At 36.4% G+C, this 27,104-nt stretch overlaps 1 protein-coding gene across 3 annotated transcripts in view; it reads right to left on the bottom strand.

The window, feature by feature from the left end:
• Positions 1 to 26,362, bottom strand: part of tafa1a (TAFA chemokine like family member 1a) — a 49,598-nt gene extending 23,236 nt beyond the window's left edge. For all 3 annotated transcript variants that reach the window (XM_058763857.1, XM_058763856.1, XM_058763858.1), the window contains exons 1-2: positions 26,133 to 26,362; positions 25,086 to 25,215 (exon numbers count right to left, since the gene is read on the bottom strand). In XM_058763857.1, coding sequence (XP_058619840.1) covers positions 25,086 to 25,215; positions 26,133 to 26,141 — 139 coding nt within the window. In that variant the 5' untranslated portion in view covers positions 26,142 to 26,362. The remainder of the gene's footprint in view (positions 1 to 25,085; positions 25,216 to 26,132) is intronic.
• Between the last annotated feature and the right edge of the window lie 742 nt (positions 26,363 to 27,104).

The following is a 27,104-nucleotide window of genomic DNA, read 5'->3' as shown; positions in this document are numbered from 1 at the left end:
AAAAAACATTTTTTTTCTGACTATTACTCTTCAAGTCATTGACTGTGAACTGTACCCTGTTATGGATGTTTCTCATCATTCTTTCTGTTTGTAATCTAATCTTGTAAGTGGTTTCTGTATATTACTCAGGGTTTTTTTTTTTTTTTTTTGGTGTATTGATGTCTATTGTCTCTGTTCCTTAAGCCTGATTTGTAAAGTGACCTTGAGTGCTAGAAAGGCGCTATATAAATAAAAATTATTATTAAATTATTATACATACATATACAGGTGCATCTCAATGTCGTGGAAAAGTTCATTTATTTCAGTAATTCAACTCAAATTGTGAAACTCGTATATATTAAATAAATTCAATGCACACAGACTGAAGTAGTTTAAGTCTTTGGTTCTTTTGTTATCAACATTTTTATTTATTTTTTCCAAACATTACATCCAAAAAAAAACAAAAAAAAAAAACACAACAGACACATACTCAATATCTCAAAGTCCTGTCTTTGGTTCTTTTAATTGTGATGATTTATGCTCACATTTAACAAAAACCCACCAATTCACTATCTCAACAAATTAGAATACTTCATCAGACCAATAAAAAAAACATTTTTAGTGAATTGTTGGCCTTCTGGAAAGTATGTTCATTTACTGTATATGTGCTCAATACTTGGTAGGGGCTCCTTTTGCTTTAATTACTGCCTCAATTCGGCGTGGCATGGAGGTGATCAGTTTGTGGCACTGCTGAGGTGGTATGGAAGCCCAGGTTTCTTTGACAGTGGCCTTCAGCTCATCTGCATTGTTGGATCTGGTGTCTCTCATCTTCCTCTTGACAATACCCCATAGATTCTCTATGGGGTTCAGGTCAGGCGAGTTTGCAGGCCAATCAAGCACAGTAACACTATGGTCATTGAACCAGCTTTTGGTACCTTTGGCAGTGTGGGCAGTTGCCAAGTCCTGCTGGAAAATGAAAACAGCATCTCCATAAAGCTTGTCAACAGAAGGAAGCATGAAGTGCTCTAAAATTTCCTGGTAGATGGCTGCGTTGACTGTGGACATCAGAAAACACAGTGGACCAACACCAGCAGATGACATGGCAGCCCAAATCATCACTGACTGTGGAAACTTCACACTGGACTTCAAGCAACATGGATTCTGTGCCTCTCCACTCTTCCTCCAGACTCTGGGACCTTGATTTCCAAATGAAATGCAAAATTTACTTTCATCTGAAAAGAGGACTTTGGACCACTGAGCAACAGTCAGTTATTTTTCTCCACAGCCCAGGTAAGACGCTTCTGATGTTGTCTCTGGTTCAGAAGTGGCTTGGTAGCCCTTTTCCTGAAGACGTCTGAGCGTGGTGACTCTTGATGCACTGACTCCAGCTTCAGTTCTCTCCTTGTGAAGCTCTCCCAAGTGTTTGAATCAGCTTTGCTTGACAGCATTCTCAAGCTTGCGGTCATCCATGTTGCTTGTGCACCTTTTCCTACCCAAATTCTTCCTTCCAGTCAACTTTGCATTTAATATGCTTTGATACAGCACTCTGTAAACAGCCACACCTTTCAGTAATGACCCTCTGTGACTTACCCTCTTCATGGAGGGTGTCAATGTTCGTCTTCTGGATCATTGCCAAGTCAGCAGTCTTCCCCATTATTGTGGTTTCAAAGAACAAGAGATACCCGGAATTTATACTGTAGGGATGGTCATTTATTCAAACTCAAATTTAAATATTCTAATATTTTGAGATACTGATTTTTGACTTTCATGAGCTGTAAGCTCTAATCCTCAAAATTAAAACAATTAAAAAAAAATGTTTTACTTTACGTGTAATGAATCTAAAATATATGAAAGTTTCACTTTTTGAAATAAGTTACAAGAAAAAATGAACTTTTTCACGACATTCTAATTTATTGAGATGCACCTGTATACATAAAGTCACATTGCAAGATATAAAGTCAAGGTTGAGAAATACACTACTGTTTAAAAGTAGTAAGATTAGTAAAACTGTAAGATTTAATTAATTAACAAATTTATTTAGTTTTTGCTTTTATTCAGCAAGAATGCATTAAAATGATCATAGGTGACAGTTTTCTATTTTACTTTAGTTTTCTTATTTTACTTTCTATTCATCGGAATCCTGAAAAAATGTATCAGTTTCCACAAAAATATTATGCATAAACGTTTCTTGACGTCAAATCAGAAGGATTTCTGAAGGATCGTGTGACACTGACGATTGGAGTAATGGTTGCTGAAAATTTACAGCAGTTATTTATATTAATATTTCACAGTATTACTGTTTTTGCTGTATTTTTAATTAAATACATGCAGCCTTAGTAAGCATAAGAGACTCCGTTCAAAAACATAAAAACTGCTACTGAACCCGAACAAAAATTAAAGATACACAATTGCAAACTTCTTTTCTCTATATAATTGTCAGGTGGAAACTTTATATAATATTGTTATATTATATATCGCTGGAGATTAATTACTTTTTACAGACTCTGAAAACAATATACACTTCCATAAAATGCCAGCACTAGCTGAGAACAAGCATTTGGAAAAAACTTTTAAATGTTCAATCTCTCTGCTGCTGCTGCTGCTGCTGGCATGATGTCAGTCTGATGGAGTCATGCTGTTCAGAGCTTTGAGATGAAGCTGATTCACAACGAGAGATTTCACATGAAGGGCAAACAGAGAGAGACGCCCCAGTGCACACCCCTTTAAAATGCACGGAACCACGTCTTAAACAAAATAGGAATAAAAAGAAAGATGGTATTGAAAGGTATACTCTGAACTAATATTTGTTCTCCAGTAAACAACTGCAAGATGTATTCTGTCGAGGCATCTCTTCACCTCTGCCCTGAGTGTGGTTCAGCACCCAGGCAGAGCAAAGCTGTTTTCTGACCCTGACCACTAAAGAATAAGATATTTGAACTGACTAGCAGCTAATGCATTTTTTGCCATATCTCTGTAAGCAACTCACGTGTGAACATACAGTTTTTTTTTTTTTTCACTCGTTCCAGTGGCCGTTGGGCATGGTTATATATCACGGCTAAAATTATGCAAAAACTCTGAATGGGCACATATTCCATTTATTATCTCTGTCGTAGATTCATTTTCCCGAAACAATGCCCTTTCAAATGGCGGGTAGGTTTTTTCACACTACGATTTTTACAACACGTGTATTTTACACATGGGTGAAGCAAATATCAATAGCGGGACTGAAAGCACGAGTCACAGAAGACAAATGAAAGCTGGTGGTTTATAAAACTACACATGCCTCCGAGCACCACTATCCAAGCGCTGAGTGAAAAACAGCCTGCCAAGGGAGGCCTGTATAAAACCGCCAATGTTTTATTAAAATGCCGTGCAACTACAAAAGGCAAGAGCTGGTGTTGTTTTTAGATGAATAAGAATGGCATGAAAGGGGGTAAAGAGAGAGGGGACTGAAGAAGAGAGAGGGAGGAGAAGGAGAGGGGAAGAAAGGATAGAGGACAGGGAAGAGAGAGAGAGAGAATCTATCCACATCAGTATGCGTTTCCTCAAAGGCCGTCAGCGGGCTGTCACATTCAGAGGGGGCTGAAGCTTCAGACAGTGGAACTGATCTGGGGCATGAAATCATATTCTGAATCTCCTAAAGGACCTTAAGAGAAGCCGGTCGACTTATATATATACACAAATATAAAAAAAAACAAATGAATACTAATCTGTATCAATAAATCCATAATTTTTCACAAAAAAATCAAACAAACAAACAAACAAAAAATATATAGATAAATATGGCATCTACCAGACTAAGAGTTGATACGGTAAATATATTACTATTGATAATAAATAATTAATATATTAGAATAATTAATATATTGATAATCTATCTATCTATCTATCTATCTATCTATTTTATTATATATTTAATTACACAATTAGTTATATTAATATTTGTATGTGGTTTTATATATATATATAGTTTAAAAAAAAATAAAACCAGGCAAGCAATCTCATTTTATTTATGTATATTTATCGATTTATGTAAACATTCACAGATTTGCATATAGAAATGTAATTTTAATAAACCCAACAAAATTGCAACTTGATGTCTAGTGATCACTTTACTTTCCATTGTATGGAAAAGAGTGGCTTTCGACAACTTTTGTAGTTTTCCGATAGAATAAAATAATATGAGTTTGTTGTATTGACATGAGAGTGGGTAGATGACTGATTATTCAGTTTAAAGCAGATGCACAAGGCATGAGTCAACTGGCCTGATGAACTTTAGACATGTGGATGTGTAATTTCAGTGTATTTAGACAAACACATTTTACATTAATTAGAATTATTTTCGAAGTTCCATTTGTAATCAACTTACTCAAAAGCAAGTGCCCTGTCAGGTTTGAAACGCATGATGCTTATGTGCTTGTTGAAGATTTTAATTTCAACACCACGAGTATTAATAGAGAGTGGATCCTCCATTTGCTTCTATAATAGCTTCCACTCTTCTAGGAAAGCTTTCCACTGGATCACAGCTGTGTGGATTTGCTCCCTTTCAGTCACGGCCATCACTGAGGTCAAGTGCTTTAGATTCTGTCCAGTGGAGTTCAGGTCTGTGCAAAGCAGTCGAGTTCTTACACAACCCAGACACCATAAACCATTTCTTATGGACCTCACTGTGGGTGCCATGTCGAATTTCGTCCCTGTAAATCTCTGTCTAGGGAAATTGCGTCTGTCTGTAATGGGTGCAGCAGAAATAGTCAGGTCTATCTGGTTGATCAGTATGTGATCTGTGTGCGAGCGATTCCCTGTCCTCCTTCTAATCTCTTCCTCTCCAGCGTCCTCCAGTCTCCACAACAGAGCTCATCTCATCTCCAGAAGAGGCTGGCGTGTGTGTGGAACATTTGGACCTGGCTGCTCTTCACACAGCTGTCTCATGCTCAAACGTAATCACCACCAACATGACAGACCTAGACAGGCAGCCTTGTAGCCCGAGTAATTCTGCCATTAATGTCGCGAAGAAGTGTTTCAGACAAACACAATTAAGTGACGAGATTGTCTGCCCACATGCATGAATAACCAGGAGATGAGAGCTTGAACTGGTAGAACCGAATTAAGCTGCTCTCGGTTATGCTGCTCTGGATGCATTCAAGCACATAAGTATTATCTACTCTTTTTCTAAAAATACACAGCCGCTGAACCCTGTTGAATACCTGTCTTCATGGACAGAGCAATCTGTTTTCAGTACTGCCACACTGATCAAAGCGGCCCACTCGCGCCGTATAAATGCGACGGGCTCAAATTGTCCAATGCTAACACTATCTAACACACGCGCTCTGCTTTTCCTCCTTACTCCATTCACACCTCGAACAACCTCTGTCTAATCCCTTCATCCTCTCATAATGAGAGAAATGAGCTCGGGCTGCAATAACGGCCTCGTAACTCCATGAAGGTGAACGCCAGAATGTGTGGGTGCTAAAATACACACGAGGAACTGAATAAAGAACAACGGCCCTAATCACGTACCAAGCCCCAGATCGGGTTGCTCATTATCTTGCTAATTTATGAAGTTTCCCTCCCTTTTGGGCTCAATTTGCAACTCAAGATGCTTTCTTCGGAAATAATAAGGTAATTAAATATATATGAAATAATGGTAATTAATTTTGCAGTGTAGTCCTGAAGAAGTCTTATTGGAAGAATGCAGATTCAGTGAAAATGCGTCTCATTGAAATTTATCTGCAGTTTCCCAGTGGACTTGAATGGAAAATAACAGCATATCTCAACAAAACATAATGCGTATCGTTTTTATGGCTATGACACGGTTTACCACACATTTTGTTTTAAAATCCCAGGATATTCAGCTTTAATGAGTCCTATGGCCAATGTGGGTACAAATAAAAAGGGTGAAAAGAAAATAAATAATATGAATATAACAGTCTAAATATTTTGCATCGTGATTATGGACACAGGATATTTGTGAGAGTGTCCAGTTTCATTATTCCACAAAAGGGATCATGCATCTTGTCTGTAAACTATCATTACTGTGTATTACTAACAAGCTAATTTCTAATTTCGCATCAGAGAAGCACTAACAGCATTCTGGCTGTGATTTAGGTAGTGCTAATCTTGCTGTTTTGCTTGCAGGGCATACAAAACGCAACTCACAGTGGGCCTTTTAAACTCTCATTACAAATATTCACATGGCCTGAGGGAAGAACACAACTGATGTGTTAATTCAAACACACTGATTTCACATCCTATCATCTCTCGCTTTTTGCACATTTAGTGGGGAATTGACTTGCATTTTCTGGTCATTTCCTGGTGTGATGAGTTTTTCCCTCACTGTGGAAATATGTTCCAAATCTTTGCAAATTATACCAGTGGCGTACCATCCTTGCTGAATAAAAAGTGTATGTTTTTTTTAAAAGAAATCTTACTGACATCAAACTTTTGAATGGTAGTGTATATGAGCATCAGGATTTCTACTACAGTAAAACGTAAGATAAATATAGTTTTTTCGGGATAAACAAAATAAAACAAAGCTTCCTCGAACTGCATATACTGTAGACCATTTATCAGAACAATGCTTTGGCAAGTTGACATGGAAATAAATGTGATATTACAAAAATCCCCTGACTATATATCATTGTTCACAGTAACACTTACAAAATTTTAGCATGTTATATTTAGTTTTATGATGTTTACAGTGAAATAAGGGATTGTAATTAAAGGTTAAACATTAACTTGCTTTACTTGTCTTCAAAATCGCAGGTAATTCTTAATTTATCTATTATAGGGAGAGTTTATTCTCTCTCAAACATTATGCATATGAATTTGCTGGGTTTTTTTCACTCCACAGCTAGAACACATTAATGACACACTAACCTTCTGTTCATTTCCACTGTATGCTGTAGAATGCATTAGCTCGCACTGAATTCTTGAAAGTGGCGTCCAGTCAGGAGAAAAGTCCTGTCCTTGCTGAAGTGTGTCATTATGTGTATAAATGAGTTCAGAATTGCCCTCAAGCCCATAAGTACTAAAGCACTCTGCTCTATTCGTCTGAAGAGCCCTCAGTGTGTTCAGATGTGTGCTTAGGGCTGTGCGATATGGTTAAAAAAATATGATCCCTATTTTTTTAATCTGTATTTTGATTTTGATTTTAATCATGATTTTGACACAGTATTTTATTACATGCACACTTTTACATTTACAGATGCATTTTGGTGTTTTTTGAAGTTCAGAGGGAATCCAATTAGAGCTTTATTAAAAAGTTTGGTCACACTTTATTTTAGGTGGCCTTAACTACTATGTACTTACATCAAAAAATAAGTACAATGTACTTATTGTGGTCATATTCTATCGCAAAACACTATTGCTGCTATTGAGGTGGGATACGGGTAAGGTTAGGGACAGGTTTGGTGATATGGGTCAATTTAAGGGTGGGTTAAGGTGTAAGGGATGGGTCAACAGTGTAATTATAAATGTAATTACAGAAATTAATTACAGATGTAATTACATATAGGTATTTTAAAAATATAAGTACAATGTAAAAACATGTACGTATACAATAAGTGCATTGTATCAAATGATTCATTTAAATGTAAGTACACAGTAGTTAAGGCCACCTAATATAAAGTGGGACCAAACGTTCTAATAACACGTCTCTAGAACAGACATATTAAAAAATAATAAACACATTTTGAAATCATCATTAATAAAATGCATCATAAAACCTAAGTAAGGCTCTGATGTTTTGCTTCACCACATATCTGAAATAGTTGCGGCTTTATTGACAATATTTGTGTGCACCATATTTGTGCATAAATGATACGTGATGCCATTGGTTATTTCTTGGCCTTTTTTGAGCTACTTTATTATGGTGTGCATGTTATAAAACGCTTAAAGTGGCTTAATGTCCTGAAACAGAAACCAGGGACAACCAGTTTTCTCACACATTTCACATTATAATGGCACCATAATCCAAATGGAAAGACAATACTAAATGTTTTCTCATCCACAGAAAACTGTTGCAGCGAAAACACTTAATGTGGCTTAAGACAATGATATTAAAGGACTAAATTTGATACACACCTTATTAATAAAACATGCTATCTACAGGAGAAAAGATAAGCCCAGAACTTCAACAAAACATGCAAAGTTTTGTGTTAAGTGTTTTCCTCCCATAGAAAACCATTTTAAAGTGGCTTAATGTGTCATAACAGGAACGTCTTGGAATGTCTAATCGATTCTCAGATGTTACACTAGAAATTCTGATTCATTTTAGTGAATGATTTCATCCTAGTCTTCTCTCTTATAACATATTTTAAAATATGATTCATTTTAGTGAATTGGTTCATCCAGATCTCTGAAAGGGAAACCGTGGACATTTACTAGTTTAGTGGTCTAAAAAATTTAAATCTCATTTTTTATTATCCATAGTATGAATTATAAAAGTGGGACAATACATTTGAATGAGTTTCTCTTTTGTTGTGGGTTCCTTATGTACTTGTTTTGTAATTAATAATTATCAAACTACCCCTAACTGACTTAAATGCAATTGATCAAAAATCACTCACGCATTGTAAATAGCAAATCGTTTAAAACAGTATTGTAAAAAAATTACAAAATAGCACACATTACAAAACTGAAACAAACAAGAAAAGAGTAGAAAAATGGAATATAATATTTTACATTTTTAAAAAATGAACATGTCTTCTCTCTCGTATATAACATATTGGAGAGTCAACAGGTTCGTCCTAAACAATCTTCTCTCTATTATGTGACATTAGAAATTCTGATTAATAGAATTTAATGAGTTCATCTTGAACAGTTGCTCTGTTTTATATAATGTTGGAATGGTTGATTTATTTTAGTGAATTGGTTCACTGAATACCTATATCAGACCAATGAAAACTTGAGCTGCGTTACACTACAAGCGATGTTGAACAGCTTAAAATTCATTGCGAGAGATTTTGCTTCCTCTCAATGTGGTTTTCATTTTCCTGCCTGCACGATGGTTTTTGATTGATTACTTTTCTGCATGGCTGATGGCTGCAACTTTCGCATGCAAAACAGTTAAATTGCCTTGCCACCTCTACTGCTGCAGGTAGGAAGAGGAATTGTATGAGAGAGAGTAGGTGTGAGAGTGGATGCAAAAGAGGAAGCGAGAAAGAGTAAATGAGAGAGACATAGAGAGAGAGATGGCATGTTTATTATTGCATGGGGATCCACTTATTGGGTCTTTGTGGCTGTGAGCGACATGTGAGGACAAAGTGTGGTGTAATTAATTAAGCTGTAGGCGACCGAAATCCATTTTTCTCAACCACCGCCTGTACACTTTCAATTACTCCTGCTGTTTAAACAATTACACACAAACGCATTCTTGATACACCCTCTGAATTATTCATCAACTCCAAAAGCGATTTTTGACTGCAAGCCACAAACTCAAACTGGTAACTGCTATAGAAGACTCTGAGAAGTGGAGATGCTTTTTTGTGATCAATGTTGGGAAGTAACTGAAAGTAGAAATCATCACCTAACTAATATTCCTTTTGAAAGTCTGGTCCATTCAAGTGAAATGAAAGGTTCTGAATGGTCTTCTCTCTCAAGTATGTCACAATGGAAATTCAGTTTCATTTTAATGCTTTAGTTTCTTCTCATCTTGTGCACCTTGTGATTTATTCAAGTGAAATTTATTCATTTATATATTTTGAAACAAAATATAGTTAAATGGGTGATTGTCAGGACATTTTTTCCAGATTGCAGTAAAGAAAAAATAATATTATAAGCCTGAAATTGTAAATTAAAATTGCAGATTATTTTCATTTCTTTAATATACATTTAGTGAAGGAGTTTGTTTAAAAAAAAAAAAAAAAAAAAAACTGTATGAGTGTGTATCTAGGTCATATGTTTTTTTAAATATTATATATTTTGACCTTTTTTATGAAAAGACAAGGTTAGTTCAGGTCAAATAGATTAACCCCAAGAAATTGAGTACTAAATGAGTACAATTAACTGTATTCAATTTGTAAGGAAAGTATTTCATTACATTTAATTTGACCTGTCATTTAAATCAGTTAATTTTCCTATTGAAAATAGTGTTTGATGGATGAATTAAACCAACATGAATAATAGAGATTACATTTCTAAGAACTTGGTACTTGCGCTGGATTTTTGAATTATGTCTCCATTTTGTCTCTGACATATTTGTCACCATTCAAATAAGAATGTCAGAGAAATTTTAAATAATATGTGTTTTAAATGATTTTAAATGTAATTTAAATATATTTCAATCAGAGCCAGTATAGGCTCTGTACAACAATCCCATAGGATGAGAGGAAATAGGGGATGCCCAGGGAACTCCATAGGCCTTGAGAGCAGAACATAACTGAAAAAAGACAAAATATGATGATGCAGGTAAACAAAACTTAGTTCTTATTTCTTGAAGTGAGTCCCTGGTTATCATACAAGTCACCGCATGTGTTTCTGCCCAATGTAGACCAAGAGGGCTGGACAAATGGCCGATTTCAAGATAAAAAAATTAAAGTTATTAAACTTTAAATTAAAGCCATAAGGGTGTGTTGTTACAAAATTTGAAAGGTCCTCCCATCAGATGTTCCACCCTTTTTAGAAAAAAAAGTGAAGTCCTTAGATGTAGTATTCTGGATTCTCCAAAGATCGATTACATTAAGTTCAGTGATAAATTTATTCAATAACTTAGAGGATGGGTTAGCTGTAGTATCAGGGTGAGATTTATTCAGTGCAAGATTTAAAACAGCATTAAAATCACCACCCATCACTAAAGGACAATCCATCTGCTCAAGTAATATATTGGAAATATTTGTGAAAAATGCACTGTCTGCCTCATTCGGGCAGTAAATGGAGACCAGTGCTAACCTGTCATTATGTATTTTACAGCGTATAAAAACAAATCTACCTTCATCATTGAAAAAACTGCTTTCTACTCGTTTAACTCAGGTTCGGATTCATTGAATGGCTACAGGATGTCCGGTCAGAACATTAGGTCTCACACCAGGAATGTACTTCAGGGTGATTTATTGTGCAAAGATGGGTGTGGGTCTGTAAATATAAAACAGTATACAAATATAAATAAATTAATAAATATACATTAACAGATCTTTGCAGCAGTACTTAAATACTCATAAGTAACAGCATTGTAAATGATATATTTACAATGCTTTCCTGTAGCTCAAATAGTAGAGCATGGCGCTAGCAATGCCAAGATCATGGGTTCGATTCCCAGGGAAAGCAAGAGCTGATAAAATGTAAAAAAAACTGTAACTTGAATGCAATGTAAGTCGCTTTGGATAAAAGCGTCTGCTAAATGCATAAATGTAAATATTATTGAACTTAACATGAAGTAAACAATATAAATGTAATATAGATACAAATACAAATCGAAGTTCTTTAAAATGATTGCACTACTGCAGTGGGTGTCTAGCTCACGTGACTAACTCGTCAGGTGAACAAGCCCGAACATGTTCCCTGAGATGCGTTGAGTCTATGCATTATAGCTTAATATGCAATACAACATTAACTACTCTAACAGACAAATAACACAGGAGAATTATAACGTTTGTCAACAGGATAATGTGCAAATATAATTAACAATGTAAACATTTAGGCGGAATGCAGCTATAGCGGTCATTAATCTCTCTTGTGAATTTATCATCCAATAAATTATGTAAATATATTTAGGATTAGTTGTATGCACACATATATCCACACAATCCTTAAAGGGGGCACTTCTAACTAATTTATCTTGAACTATTGACTATAAACATCTACACATCCAGCCTCAATACGGTCTTGTTTTTTACTCCGCGTAAAGTTTTTTGGAACAGTCCAAATCACGAACACAAGCGGGAGGGTTTGGACGAGTTCACTTTCGAGGGAGGGGTGGCCTTTCTTACAATCATCATTCCCGGTATGTTCAATAGTTAAATGCAATTCCTATCGACTAAAGCTCGGCTCACACTGTGCGATTTTGGCCACGATTTGGTCATCTGGGACAAATTTTGAAAATCCTAAAAGATTCCTGTAACCCTAGGCTAAAATCCGTTCTGGCAGTGTCAGAAGATTTGGAGCACAGTCCTGCAGTGTGGCTACCCCTACGACGAATGTCAAACTGTCTCCGTTTTTCAAGGCAAGCTATGAGTAGAATTAATGCTAGAGAATTATTCTATCAGCCATAAATTCTGGCGCTCCCGTCCTCCACTCATGGAATTAATCTGATATGTTTCTTTTTTATATAAACACTGGTTGTGCCGCTGTTTTCATGTGGGTGTGTATGAATACATACACTATTCTTCTTAAATACGCCGGTATTGCCGCCGTTCGTATACTTTTTATGACAGCCAGCATTTCAGTCCCGCGTGCAATGCAGTTCGCAGTCACTGGATGTGTATGTGATAATAGGATAATAGGATAAAAATCAAAGCAGACCGCACATTACCGAGAGTGTATGTCTGCATAAACAACAGAAACAAATGTTGATGCGTGACCAGTCCACTTCAACGCAAGACATGTCCCCAAAAGGCCCACTGAGCCAAAAGCGTAATGATTGAACCTGCTCTCCATCAGCCCGAATAATAATAATAACAATAAAGAAAAATAAAGAAAATAAATCATTATTATTTACCAATCAGCGGACGAACGTACAGGGCAGGGACAAGATTCCAGAAAGAAATTAACAGGTGTCCATGGCCACCTTGTTATTGTCCTCTTCAGGGCAGTTAGGATCACCACAGACCTCATCGTTAATTTTCCCTCGTTGAGCTGAGAGGATGGAGACGGTAGCTTTGTAGTGCTGCAGAATACGTCTTCAGTGAAAGTGAAGTAACAAAATCCTCCGCCTTTTGAGGAGAGTCGAACATCATCTGCTCACCTTTGTGCCGTAGTTTAATTAACGCCAGATAGGTGAGGAAGGGCTGGAGACCGAGTGCTGTCATCTTCTTCAAGGCTGGATTAAAGCTCTTTCTCCTGGTAGCTGTGGCTGGACTAAAGTCGGGAAAAAATAGTAGCGTGAGTATATTTCACCGGATATGCCTGCCGAGCAGCCTTCAGGATCGCTGATCTGTCATGCCATCTTAGTCCACAAAAGATGAGAGTACGATCTGAGTTTTTCCTTCCGTCACACACGCGATGGGCCCGGTCAATCTTGATGTCACAGCCTCTCAGGGAAGGGATCCACTTGGAAAGATTAGCTCTGAGGAAACCAGCTGCATCGGAGCCATCCGCCCCCTCCGGCAACCCCACCAGTCGTACCTTATTTCTCCTGCTCCTATCTTCAATGTACGTCATTTTTTCGGCGAGTTGCTCCAGCTGGTTTCTTAAGTTTGTGACTGTCCTCCTATCCTCACGTTCAGCTGCTTGAACGGAATTGACCCGGTCACGTGTCTGTTTCGCCGCGATGGCTAGCTTTTCAACTTCTGCTTTTAGCTCTTTTACAGAATCGTTGGTTGTTTGTATATCCAAATGTAGATCATGGAGTGCTGGGGTCAGTACAGAGTCTATCGCTTCTCTTACAGTCGAAACCACTACCGAATAGAGAGTACTTTGTTGCTCTTTAAGCGCTACCTTGATACCGTTAGCTATAGCAGCGTCGAGATCCTCTCTGGAGATGGTGGAATCTTAGAATTTTTTCTTTATTGGCCATTGTTCACTCTCTCTTTTCCGGCTGTCCTTGACTGCTGGGGTACTCATAGTGAGCTAAATAAAGCGTGGTTCAAAATTTACTGACAGGATATATACAGTTTCTGACAAAGTGAGCAGAGCGAAGGACTATGCGTGCATCGCTGCCGAAGGGTCACGTCATCTCTCAATTTTAGGTTACTTTTGACCTAACTCATTTTATTTAAATAGGATAATCTTGTAACATATTGATGTAAAAATACAAAATGAAAGAAAATATATGGCATTCATTTTTATTAACAACATGAAGTGCATTAAACATGACATTACGTCAAGTTTTCCCAAACTGGGATTTGTGTAACTGCAGGGGGTTCATGAATTAAATGAAAAGCCAAAAATTAGTTAATTATTAAAAATGTGAAATTAAAATAAATAATTTGAAAATAACATGAATCAAAATAAAACACTTAGTAAAAAAAAGAAAGAAAGTAAAATAAATAAATATTTCAACTAAAGTCAGAGAACCCTGAGCATGCAAATGTGATAATTAATAAAATATTTCTTTTAAAATCTCTGGTACTTGAAGTAAATATATTAGGTGAAAGAGGTTCAGATAACAAAAAAAGTTTGGGAATCCCTGCATTATATGTAAATAAGAAATAACATGAATTTTTGCATTTTAATGTGTTTGAAAGCCTTCCAAAGACATGGTAATACATGATTAAACAACCCACTGAATGATAATAAAAATAAAAATGAATGTCTTCATCAGTAGTTAATGCCGGTGTTGAAACACTTGATTTATGCAAATGACTTACTTAGTGCATATATTAAAAAGGAACATTTAAAAGATGAAAAAGAAGAATTAATTTATTGGTATTGTGTGAACAATATGTAATCATGCAATCAATGTAATCATATATAATCAAACATATATATTATTATTTTTCATTTTTATTTTTCTAATTCATCCCACAACAGTGGTTTACACATCTGCCCAGTTACACAAAGCAGCACTAATATTCTGTCCACATCATCTGGCCATGTTGGACTCATATATTGATTCTCATCAGCTATTCCCTGAATATGATTCACAAATCACGGATGGGTTGTTTCCTTACACACAAATTATGCAGAAAATTTCCATGGCAGGAAAGTTGAATTGTAAGCGAGACAGCACCACACTGTCCTCCACACTTGAGTCTGTTGCTCTGTCTATATTTGTTCTAATTCTGGAGCTGTCAGGTTTTGTTTCACAGAAACAAATTTAAATCTACAACAAAAAAACAATAAGGGCAATGTTTGGCTATGCATCAGCAGCTCAGTTTCTGTTCCTCCCTGCTGAATATCTGAACATCAGCCTGAACTCATCTGCAATATAGATTTCTCACTTGCACACTGGAAACTGTTTGTTTTGAAACTGATGGCACAAACAAGCCTATTAAACTTCTGCCGTTTGCGAGATATGAAATCAATTAGAGGAGATTAATGGATAGAGCAGATCAGTGTTTTACTGTGCTGTGAAGACTTTGATTACCCCAGCAAATCCCCCTTGAAACCACAAATCATCAAACAGAGAACGCAGCTTCGTATCATCAGTATAGTGTAGCCATGACAACATCAGCAATATGTCACTTTAAGTTCTATGCTTATTGCATCATGGGAGATCTGGAGAGCATTAACACATTGAACCAGAACGACATGACAAAAGATGTAACGACGCAACATACAGATGTAAAGCGGAAATCCTCAAATTATATCAGTTCTGAGGTTTTCTTTGTGAAATTTAACATATATATATATATATATACTGTATATATATATATATATATATATGTATACACACACACACACACATATATATATACTGTATGTTAAATTTCACAAAATTTTAAATTGTATATTATAAAGTTTTGATGCCTGAATTCACTTGTAACATTTAAAATTGTAACATAAAAATTTCAATTTTTATTTTATTTTTATAGAACTGACTCAAATCTGCAAGACACCTGCACATTGAGAGAAGAAGACCTCAATCATAAAAGGACAATGCTAAGGTCCTGGATTGGTCCACATTGCAATCCAATTGAGAATTTTTGAGTGGTTTGAAAAAGGCTCCACTCACAATCTCCATGCAGCCTGTCTTGAGCAGTTGTTCAGAGAACAATGGGGAAAACTGCAGTGGCCAGATCTAAATCCACATAGACTCAAGATTAGAACTGCTGCCAAAGATGGATAAACTAAATACTTGATTTGAAGGGCTTGAATTTATTTATTTTTTTTGCATATGATTATTTTTGACCAATTTGTAGAAATTCTTACTTTGACATACAGTATAAGAAAAAAGCTTGTTTAGAAGTTTGTCATAAAAGCCAAAACAAATCTTCTGTTGTTCAATGTTGTAAAAAATGAAACATGAAAACTGAATATATATTTTGTGTTCAATGATTATATTTGACCAATTTGTTTCTAAGGGGGCGAATACTTCTTTCATAGGCACCATCGGTGTTGGCGAAAGTCACTATTAAAAGTAAATGCATTATAATATTGCCTTACTCCATAAAAAAGTAACTAATTGCATTACGTAGTTATTTTTTTATGATAAGAAATGCATTTTGCATTACTTTTTGTCACACATCAACAAAAAAACCCGAGTTATATTTTTGGCAACTGTAAAAGGCCCTTTCACACCAAAAGTGAAATCAGTAAGCCTCAGGCTGAAGTCTGCACCTCACTCCCAATTTTTCTAAACACAGGGTCAGGAGAGATGTCAGTGAATAAATGGGAAAACAGAGTAACTTGCATAACTTAGTTAAAAAAGTAACTCACTAGTTACTTAAAAAGTAATCTGATTATGTAACTTTGCCAACACTGGGCACCATATTGTTGATACTGAAGATGAAATGTTACTTGTAGTAAATATATGTTTGGCTTTGACTATGCATGTTTATCAACTTGAAATGATAAAAGAGCCAATAATGTGTAGAAGTTTTGTGTTTTAAAGAAAAGAAAAAGAAGTATCTTGGTTCAGGTAGCTCAATAGATGTCACATGTCTAGTAAAACTCATAAGGCTGATGCAATAAAGTTGATATAGGACTTCCTCCGTGCTCTGGTAAGGGTAGAATTCGGAGGTAATATGTGGTTGTATGTGTCTGGTGGCTTCAGGTATTGTGAGGTCAGATTGGCATTCATAGAAGCGCTGTCTGGAGCAGAGAGAGAGAGAGATGGAGGGAGCGAGCGGAAGTGTGACAGAGAGCAGATGGAGGACAGCCCAGGGGCTGAGACTGTACGACTCTCCCATTGTTCCTACAGGCGAGCTGGCACTGTCAGGAAGATTGGATGGAAGCGGGAGAGATGGACGGAACGTCTCTGCTAAAATAATGTGCCTTTAGGAACTGTATTATATAAGGCTATTAAACTGTCAGCGTGTGCTGCCGTACATGCAGGAAAATAACCTTTGTTTTGCAGCAGATGAAAAACACATTCCATGTTTGTTTTGATGTAGCTACATCCATGGCCTGCATCCGTCGGTGCGTGTGGGGGGAATTATCACAGATGACTGTCTTCTCTCTTATGCCGCCGAGATATATTTAATACAAAGAAGGACAAGCAGGATGCCGTGCCGCAGTCGAGCCCTGATTCTGTCAGAGGCACTTTGTAGGAAAGTCTTCGGGCGGCTTCGGCAGCCTAGAGCTGCAGATGGAGAACCGGCATCCAACGTCACCTCTGTTATTGAGCTTTATTGAGCCCTCCTGGAGATTTCCTCCAGAGAATCTCTAATGGCAGAGCGGAAACCAGATGACGCTTTGATTCAAAGAGATCCGGGCATGTCTTTATTTTAGCCTGGGAAAGATGTGAAATATTGCCAGATCTCCCGCAATGAGTGCATTAAACTGTTAACAAAGTTAAAACAGCGTGAGTTAAGGGTTAGACTGTTTGTTTGTTCAATTGTTGGCAAATAAACAGGTTTATGTGATACCTGGAGAGAGCTATCCGTTAGAATTCCCATTTATCTCAGCGGCAGTTGCTCGGCTGGCATCGGGCCAGGCCTGGAAGTACGTGACCTGGAGGCTGCCATCTTCATGGGTGCTCAGTTCTGCTGCCAGGTTGTTTTGAGCCAATTAACTGAACTTAAATGGCATGTGACTAATGACTGTAGAGCCGAGAGGAAAATGATGTCATGATCACACTGATTAGCTGATGGCAACACAAAAATGCATGCATATTCTTTGTCGTGAGCTGGGAATTTGGAGCAAAAAACATATTTCTGTGTCTGTTTTAGGAGCCGCTTAAAAAGAATCAGGCTCTGGTGAAGCATCTACAGTAATAAATTAAGTATTTGTGGTTGCTTGTAAAATGTTTTATTACACACTCCAGCTCTAAATTCTTTATGAATGTCTGCAGATCTCCGTTTTTCATGCTTCTTTCATACTGAAAGAAACCTTGTTAATATTATATCGATTCCATTTAACTGAATTCTATGAACAATATAGTTAAACATGATTCACATATAAAACAGACAAATGCATTTGTCTTTTTTCCCATACTTTTGTTTTTAGGATTAAGATTTTCATCTTTAAATAAGAAGCGTCTATCCAGCTGCATTAGTTTTGTTAATTCCAATTTATTATCAGTGTCATCTCGCTTTTATGCCAGCAAAGTGAACCAGAAAATATCCAATGTATGAACCAACCTGCACTGTACAGATGAATTATCCCATATACTGCTTTACACCACATGCTCAGTCAAGCAGCAGTAATAAGACATTTAATATTAATTTCAACAGAGATTTTAGTTAGATTTTAGATTTGAGATATTTACCTGTGAGGATATCTGTACTGGCAGGAGATGCTTTTAACAAAGAGCACACTCTATAAGAAGAGTACAAGACAAATACAGCAGTTGACTACACTGACAAAAAAAAAAACATTTTCTTAATCAGTGTTTTTCAGTGTTCTAATCAAAAAAAATATCTGAATGTTCCTAAAACAAGATGCATTTACAAAAATTTATATCAAGAATTGTAATATTAATAATTTTGTTAGATTTGTATTTAATTTACCAGTGACGTAAGAAAAAAAGTTGTTGTTTTTTTTTAACATGAGAATACCAACCATTATCCAACCATTACTAAGACTAGTTAAAGAAGTGCATTCCCTTTAAAGACATTGATCTGATATATATGGGCCTATATTGTATCATCAATTGTTCAAGCCTCAGCTTACACAGATAAATGGAGATGTATGTGTGATGTATATCTGATGCCTTATATGACCATGTCTGGATGTATGTTGATGCATATTGCAACGTGTCATACATTTTCACAGCTTCATGTCCAGGAAGAGCTACATTGATCAAGAACCTAACAAGTAAAGTGAATCTGACAGACAATCTATATTTCCCAGAAACTCCACAAGATTGATATGATATCTGCCCTCTAAGACCACAGCAAGAAGCTCATAAGTCACAGTTGTGTTGCTGTTAAAGTAAAGAGGCAGCCGAACCGCAGTTATCAGATTAGCCTGCTGTTATTTTCAACGTAATACAGTTAGCCGCCTGTCTACTATTAACACTTGCACTTTAAATCTCTGATCTACCCAGGTCGATTCCGGTGTGGTTGGTTTTATAATAGCCTACTTGTCCTTGGACTTAGTGATGGTTTCCCAGGGGCCCGAGAAACTGTGTCTGTGTTTGTTTGTAAAGGCTTGGTTCAGGTCTCGGTTTGTTAAAGATGGGTTATTTTCTACATCTGGAGAGTTCAGACTCATAACACTAAAACATGGCAGCTATGCATGCATGACAAACACAATTTGCTTAGTGCTGTTGCAGCTGTCAGAGCTGAATAAAGACCTGGTCTCATGAATCACCCATCCTCATCTGTCTGTCTGAGCCGGAGAGCAAGAACAGCCGGCAGCACATCTGTGAGAAGCACACATTCCTCTCTCTGTCTGTCGCTCCGTCTGTCTTTCGCTCTGTGCTTTTCACTCTCTCTGTCCCTCGCTTCTTACCCATCTCTACATTTAAAACACATATAATCATCGATTCGCATCGCATTGCAGCTGCAAGTAAATCAAGACCTATGAGCCCACAGAGCAGCCGATGCATACACATCATGTAACAAAATGTAAAAACTGTAGGCACTATGCTGTTTCAATGCATATAGCTATAATAATTCAGATTCCTCAGTGTGTTTTGCAAAAATGCTTATCATGTAGAATTTTTATAATTGTTTTACCGTTAACTGCACTTTATTTTTTAGTTTTTTTTTAACCTATAGCAGGTGATGAATTGGAAGTATTGCACATTCACAGAAAATAGTTTACTTCTGCTTTGCAAAATAAGGTGCATAGAACAGATAGTTCCAGTCCTGGCTCCAGATTGGTCAATACATTGTTCCACTACCAAGGAGGGTGCCCTCAAACCCTTCAGCGCCAAAAAAGCTCTATACTGTTTTCTGTCTAAATTAAAACTTAAACTAAAATTTTGAAACATTCTGTAAGTCTTTCACTCTGTGCTTTTCACTCTCTCTATCCCTCACTTCTCACCCATCTCTACATTTGAAATACATATAATCATCGATTCGCATCTCAGCAGCAAGTAAATCAGGATCCTTGAGCCCACAGAGCAGCCGATATACACACATCATGTAGAAAAATTAAAACAGATGCAATCCCTTCCCTAATGGGCATGGCATTTCAATGCATATAGCTGCAATATTTCAGATTCCCTGATGTGTTGTCAAAAGATTTTTAATTGCTAGATAGATATGTAGTAATCTATATTCAGCCTTTAAATGATTGCTTTTGATTACAGTGCACTATGATAAAAAACACAAATGCTTAATACACAGTATTAAATATTTTGTTTTTATTTAGAATATATATCATATTTAATATTTATAATATAATAGTTTATATAATTATAATAGATATCTAAATACATATTTATTTCCAATTATGTAAATGAGTATAATATTATTTTTAGCATTATAGAAAATATAGTTCCAATCCTGGCTCCTGATTGGTCAATACATTGTTCTAGTTCCAAAGAGTGGGCACTCAAACACCTACCCCACATTAAGGTGATGATCCCAGTTGTGTTGACCAATCACAATATAGTAACAGCTTTGACCTGTTCATCACGTCACTCCACAACTCCCATAGTGGATTATTATTTTTATCGCATATCAGTGTTCCGTTATTTCAGGCGGTTCATCTACTAGTAAGGATGCTCCAATATCAAAATTCTGGCTGATATCGATAATTATTTTCTTGTAATGGCAGATAACCGATTAATGATATTGAAGTTCTATACTATTTTGTTTAAATTCATTTTAATGCTGCAAGTTTCTTTAGAAATCATAACATTATAATGTACATTATGAAAATGCATATTATTCTGAGATTTGCTAAAGATTGCATTTATCAGTGTAATTCAATTATTAGTTTTTATGCGTGAACATTACATGAGTGTTAGATGAGGGCAAAGCTTATCTAAAAATAATAAAAACAGAATAAAAGAATGAACAATTAAATATTCGGCACTCTTACAATATATATCCAAAATTGACTGATACCAACCAATTATCTCTCACTTAAGCTAGTGACCATATAATGGCCATTCCTATCTTTTAGTGTAATAATTCCCTTATTGAATTTGCTTTATAAAATAATGTTTAAATCAAAACTTGTGTCCTTTATATTTTTGTTGTGGTTGGTAGCTGATTTTGAAATCTATTCTGTGTCTACCAGCACCTTTTAGTTATGACTGTATTTGCTATGTTGCACAAATTTTGTTCATTTTTCTAACAATAGGCTGTTTGCAGTTGCCAAGCGACATTTTTTTTTTTTTTAGCACATTAATATGTGCAGTTTATACTGCATAATAGTCAATACTGCATAAATCAAACATATGCTCTCATAAACCTTGACCTCCAGGGAAATTCAAATACTAAATTAAAATACGCAGTATTAAAAAACAAAATTTTTGCAATGGGTGTAGCTTAATTCATCAGTTTCTGAACAACACCTTTTTGCATTTTGCTGCAGTGATCTTGGTCACTAGTCACATTGATGGTTTTAATGAAGGCAACGGTACCGCAACAATTCATGACCTGTCAACCCTGATACTCAGGACAATCTACCAGCCTCAAAGCACTCAATACTTAAATATCTCTTTGTAACACAACACACACATACACACTCCATCCTCACCAAAGCCACAGTCACACCCTGACTGGAAAAAAAATAAAAATTTACAGCTAGAGCACGAACTTGTCATAACATCAAAAATGTCGACATGATCACACAAGGTTTGAAAGCAGAGCAGATGTTGTCAGTTTGGCTGACCTTTAAACATTTTTTTCTTATATGATTGGCAGTTTGAGAAAATGTTTGCTGAGCTTGACGTTTTTACAACATGCAAATGCATCCTGGAGCTGCTAGCTGTTTGTGTTTTTCATACAAGACAAGTGGTAAAAGGAAATGGCTGTGAAGATGTGGTTTCAGAAAACATTGGTATCGCAAATTCCTTGCTTTGTAAATGAAGTAGTGCAGAAAATATGACCATAAATTGACATCTTTTGGAGAAATCATCTCTTTGGAGCAGAATGGGGACTTAAATATGAATTATTCAGTGCCTCTTTTTATACTCGGTCAAGAAACATGTAAATGCCTCAGTATTGTTCATCTTTTGAGAGAACATATGGACACTTAAACATAATCTCTGTCCATTCATTCCATCCAGCACCAAATGTGAATTTTATGCAACGTCACCAAAGCTCATAAAAGCCCAATCTGTGCAGTTTGTTATCTGCTTTGATATTCATATTTAGGGTAGTGGAATCCCAGAGTGCTCAGTACTGTTGAGCCAATATATAGACCTCCATTTAGGATGAACATGTGATTGTTAAGAAATACTACTGTGCTCTGATAAGTCTCTCAGCTGGAGCTCAATTGTTTAATCAGGGCTAGCAGGGTTTAATCTATCTACATTCTGAATTACACTGAAGCCAAATCTAAATAGTCAAAGCATTTGATGTCAAAGAGGCAAAACTCCACAGACTTTCTGCTTTGAATCAAGAATAGCATGTACCTCTATAATTGTTCTATAGTCTGTACAATAAAATCAATTCCAATTCAGGATCCAATCCCACTAAAGTGCCTCTAGCAAGATTAGTTAAGGTAAGTGGTACGGTCTCAAATTGCTTTTAGCCCTCTCATTTGAAGGTGTGAGGTTACAAGAAACATTTGTGCTCTTTTTCAATTGAGGCGAACCTTAAATCCACCCCAGAACGCTGAGATATTAGACAAACAGGATTTTCTAATAGATTTACATTCTGATAAAAATGTCTAATATCCTCTTGACCTGATGTGTGGAAGAGAAACTGTAATTTTCTACTGTGATGGGCACAGGGTGCACAACCTCTCTCATTCTGTTATTCATTCCTCATTCCTCTATGTGCATTATAGTTCATTTGAGAGAAAATTTCATTTGTAGTCATCACTTTAGTTTTTTTTTTTAATTCCTTAATTTAAAGTGTTAACACAACCTGAATACACTATTGTTGAGGATGCAGTGTATTGAAATATTGAAAATTCCTCTCACACCCCAGGTGCTTGTAAACTAACCATGAAGTCAGAAAGCAGTTCTCTGCTGGTGTTTTACATGTTCTGATAGGGATATAAAAAAATTAAAAAAAATAAAAACTAAAAAGTCTTTGTTAAATGGAAATAAAAAAATACAACTAACCATATAATTGTGCTTAGTTAGCATAGTAATGTATGAACTTGGAAGGAAAAATTGCTGAAGTCAAAAGACATGACCCTAATGCAAATTTATCATCCATTTACAGATGGTAAAAGCTAGCCAAATTAGGCAGAGTTACTTGACATGCCCTTGATGTCAAGTGCTTGACTTCTTGAAAAGCATAAAAAACCTCTGCAAACCCCAACACCATTAAATACAGACCAAAATGTGTTGTGTGCAGTGAATTACTGGGTACCGAGAGCTTGAAACCATCAAAACAATTCTGCTACTGTGTTGGGTTGCCACTTGATAAATGTCCAAATCTGGGTCCTGCTGCAATGCCATGTTGAGAACCACTGTGCTAGAAATCCATCCCCTGTGTGTCTACTTTCCTGAATCAGAATTGCACCAATGAGAATTCAATTAAGAAAAGGATTTGTTAAAGTTGTGTGCACTGCTTAATAATACACTGCCTAAAAAAAACAGTGATTAAAACCTTCACCTGCAATTCATTTTGATTGTCCGCCGTGGTGGATTAACCAATGGAAGTAAACAGCAGCAAATAGCCCCTCAAATATACTCTGACACCATCTTCCATTTTCGAGTGTAATATAGAAAAGGATATCAAAAATAGCTTATATATTATATTATATTATTTCCATTTTACTGTATACTTAAAATATCTATATACTGTATATACTCTCATATTGTTATTTTGTATATGTTTATCTTTCTTTAAATATTCTTTGTTGAATTATTATCATAAATTCTTCAGATTAGCTGCTCTCTTAAAGGGATAGTTCACCCAAAAATGAAAATTCTGTCATTAATTATTCACCCTCATGTCGTTCCAAACCAAGACCTTAAGACCTTTGTTCATCTTCAGAATACAAATTTTTTATGAAATCTGAGAGCTTTCTGCTTCTTCATAGACAGCAACGCAACAGACACCTTCAAGGCCCAGAAAGGTAGTAAGGACATTGTTAAAATAGTCCATGTGACATCAGTGGTCCAACCATAATTTTATGAAGCTACGAGAATACTTTTTGTGTGCAAAGAACAGCTGTTTATGCAGGGTCAGAAAGCTCTTGGATTTCATCAAAAATATCTTAATTTTTGTTCCGAAGATGAACAAAGGTCTTACAGGTTTGGAACGACATGAGGGTGAGTAATTAATGACAGAATTTTCATCTTTGGGTGAACTATCCCTTTAATTTCTTTATAGGAATTTGAAATTGAAAACAAAAAGTTTATCTTTCGTCATCATTTTAAGCTTTTATTCATATAGAAGCACTGGGCAAAGCACATATATAAAGCACATCAAATATGGTAAACAGAAACTCGAACATACTTGCTTGAACTGTGAGACCCAATGAGGTTTGTTCTTGCATGTCACACAAGCATGTCCGAGCTTCCATTTACCATATTTGATGTGGTACATCAATGTGCTCTACTGTATGTATGTGCATCAATCAATGTTGTTTATATGTGAATAAAAGCCTAAATTAAAACTCTTCATCATATAAAGTGATTGTTTCTCTTTTAGAAAGATTTGTATTAAACCGCTCAATTTATATACTTTTACAATCTTTTTTTGTTTTGTTTTTTTTGATGCATGAAATCTTTGGTTGTGTGGACTCAGATTGAGACTGAGAGATCATGCTGATATCAGAGTGAATGAGGAGGCAGGAGATGAAGAGAAGGAAGGACTCACCGAGGATCTGTATGTTGGCTCCGGGCGGGGCCAGGTGCTGCTGGATGGTCTCATAGAAAGTGGCCTCGCACATCAGATGGACTGTCACACTGACCCACATCCACACCAGCCACGACATCCCAACACTCCTCTGAAGATACACAGAGAGAGAGAGAGAGGTCAGTAACTCACACACTCACTTTCATCTCTCACTTCCATTCATTCCATTCAGTAAGTGCTGTGAATGCCTTGAGGTTCATTCAAACCTGGTATTTCTAATTAAATCTGAAAAAAATAAATATTATCGTTTATGCGAGTCTGACAGAACTTCCTCAAACTATAAAAAATTATTAGGAATTTGTAAATAAAGCTATCATTTGAGTATGCTTTACAGGTAATTACTATATCAATTTTTATACTTTAGTATTTCACATTTAATTCAGTGTTGCTTTCCATTTCTTTGTAATTGTTTGTGAAATGCACTACCAATTTCTGTGTGAGAAACTGATTGTACACCAAATTTTTTTCAATGCAGAGAAAATCTCTTAGATTCAATCTCCATGTAGACTGACTTGCTTTTAGCCTCTTAGTGTGTCTATTAGGCCACATTTAGAGATGAAAGTGCCAATCGGTTTCTTTTCCTCAGCCACCTGACAGTCTGCCTCCATCCTTGAGTCTCCAATTGCCTATTCATATTCATAAATTAAGAGTTATGACTAGGCAGTCACATTTTCTTCAGTTATCCACATAGCATGTACTGAAATTGAATGTCAGACTATAAAACTATAAAAACGTCTGGAGAACTTATGAAAAGAGCCAGCCATTCAGTCTCACAGCATATGCTTCATAATGTAGGCTATAATAATCACTGAATGCGAGATCAGATAAAGGTATTCATGCTGATCTTTCAGTGCACTCCTTTTTCACAGAAAAAACAACCATTTTCCTTGCATCAAGGTAAAAACATGTTATATATTTGTTTTCTGACCATTTCTGTTGCATCAGCTGCATGCTGGATACTTGGTAAAGAGCAAAAAAAAAAAAAAAAACCTGAAACAACAACTGTACCTGTATCATTCAGGGACAGCCGTAGGAGAACTCAACACTTTGTCCTCAATCCATCCATTGTGAGGTGTCCAGATATCCCTGCGTCCAGGTATTGTCGTCTTGTAGAAACTCTCAGTTCTTCTCACTTTGAAGCCTGAAGCTGAAATCAGGGACACTGTAGGACAAACAAAGAGCGAAAGAGAGAGAGCGCAATGATTCAAGCACGGCAAACCCGCTCATCTAACACTGGAATCGCCTCTTCACTCCCCTGAGCCACAGAGATGATTTTCCGCTTCACATTTAAACACAACTGAAGGGCGGTACTCTCTCTCTTCCTCCCTCCCTCTTTCTTGCTCTCTCTCTCGCTTCACTCTCCCATTTCATCTCTTTCTCTCTCACACACTTTCTCTCTGTCTCTTTCTCTTAGTCCCTCACTCCATCTTTCTCTTCCTCCCTCCTATTGCACGTAATAATTTTTCCCGATACACGAGAGCTCCTAGCTTCAAGCTATACATGATGTCTCATCTAAAACCTGCCTTCATCTAGCAGTCATTGGAAACTGGGAAATGATGCCGGGCATTTGTATCTTAATATATCGTTCCAATGGGTTATGGTGAACTGACATTTTTCAGAAACTTTTTTTTTCTTTTCTAGCGCAACACGAATCTCCCCTTGAGCAATATTTTTCACTCAGCACACAAACAGATTGTGGTTGTGATCTCAGTAACTCTCAGGATTTTAAGCCCCCTCTATCCTCAGCATGTAATTGAGCCCAGACCTTGACAGACCTGGAGTCACTTGCTTGTCACCAACAAATTGCTTAAGCTCCAGTGTTTTGCACAACAAAACTCTATTTTTTTTTTTTTCTTTAAACCAAACCAGGCAACAGACAATAGACTTGTGACACAATCAGCAGATCCTAATAACAATCAATTAGCTCTTTTAAAAGGGACAAGCATTAAGTGCAGAAACTAGCGCAGAATGTCTCATTTC

This window comes from Onychostoma macrolepis, chromosome 23, assembly GCF_012432095.1.
Source record: "Onychostoma macrolepis isolate SWU-2019 chromosome 23, ASM1243209v1, whole genome shotgun sequence".
Taxonomy (NCBI): Eukaryota; Metazoa; Chordata; class Actinopteri; order Cypriniformes; family Cyprinidae; genus Onychostoma; species Onychostoma macrolepis.
Note: the sequence above shows the minus strand (reverse complement) of the source record. Positions and strands in the feature narration are given on the sequence as shown.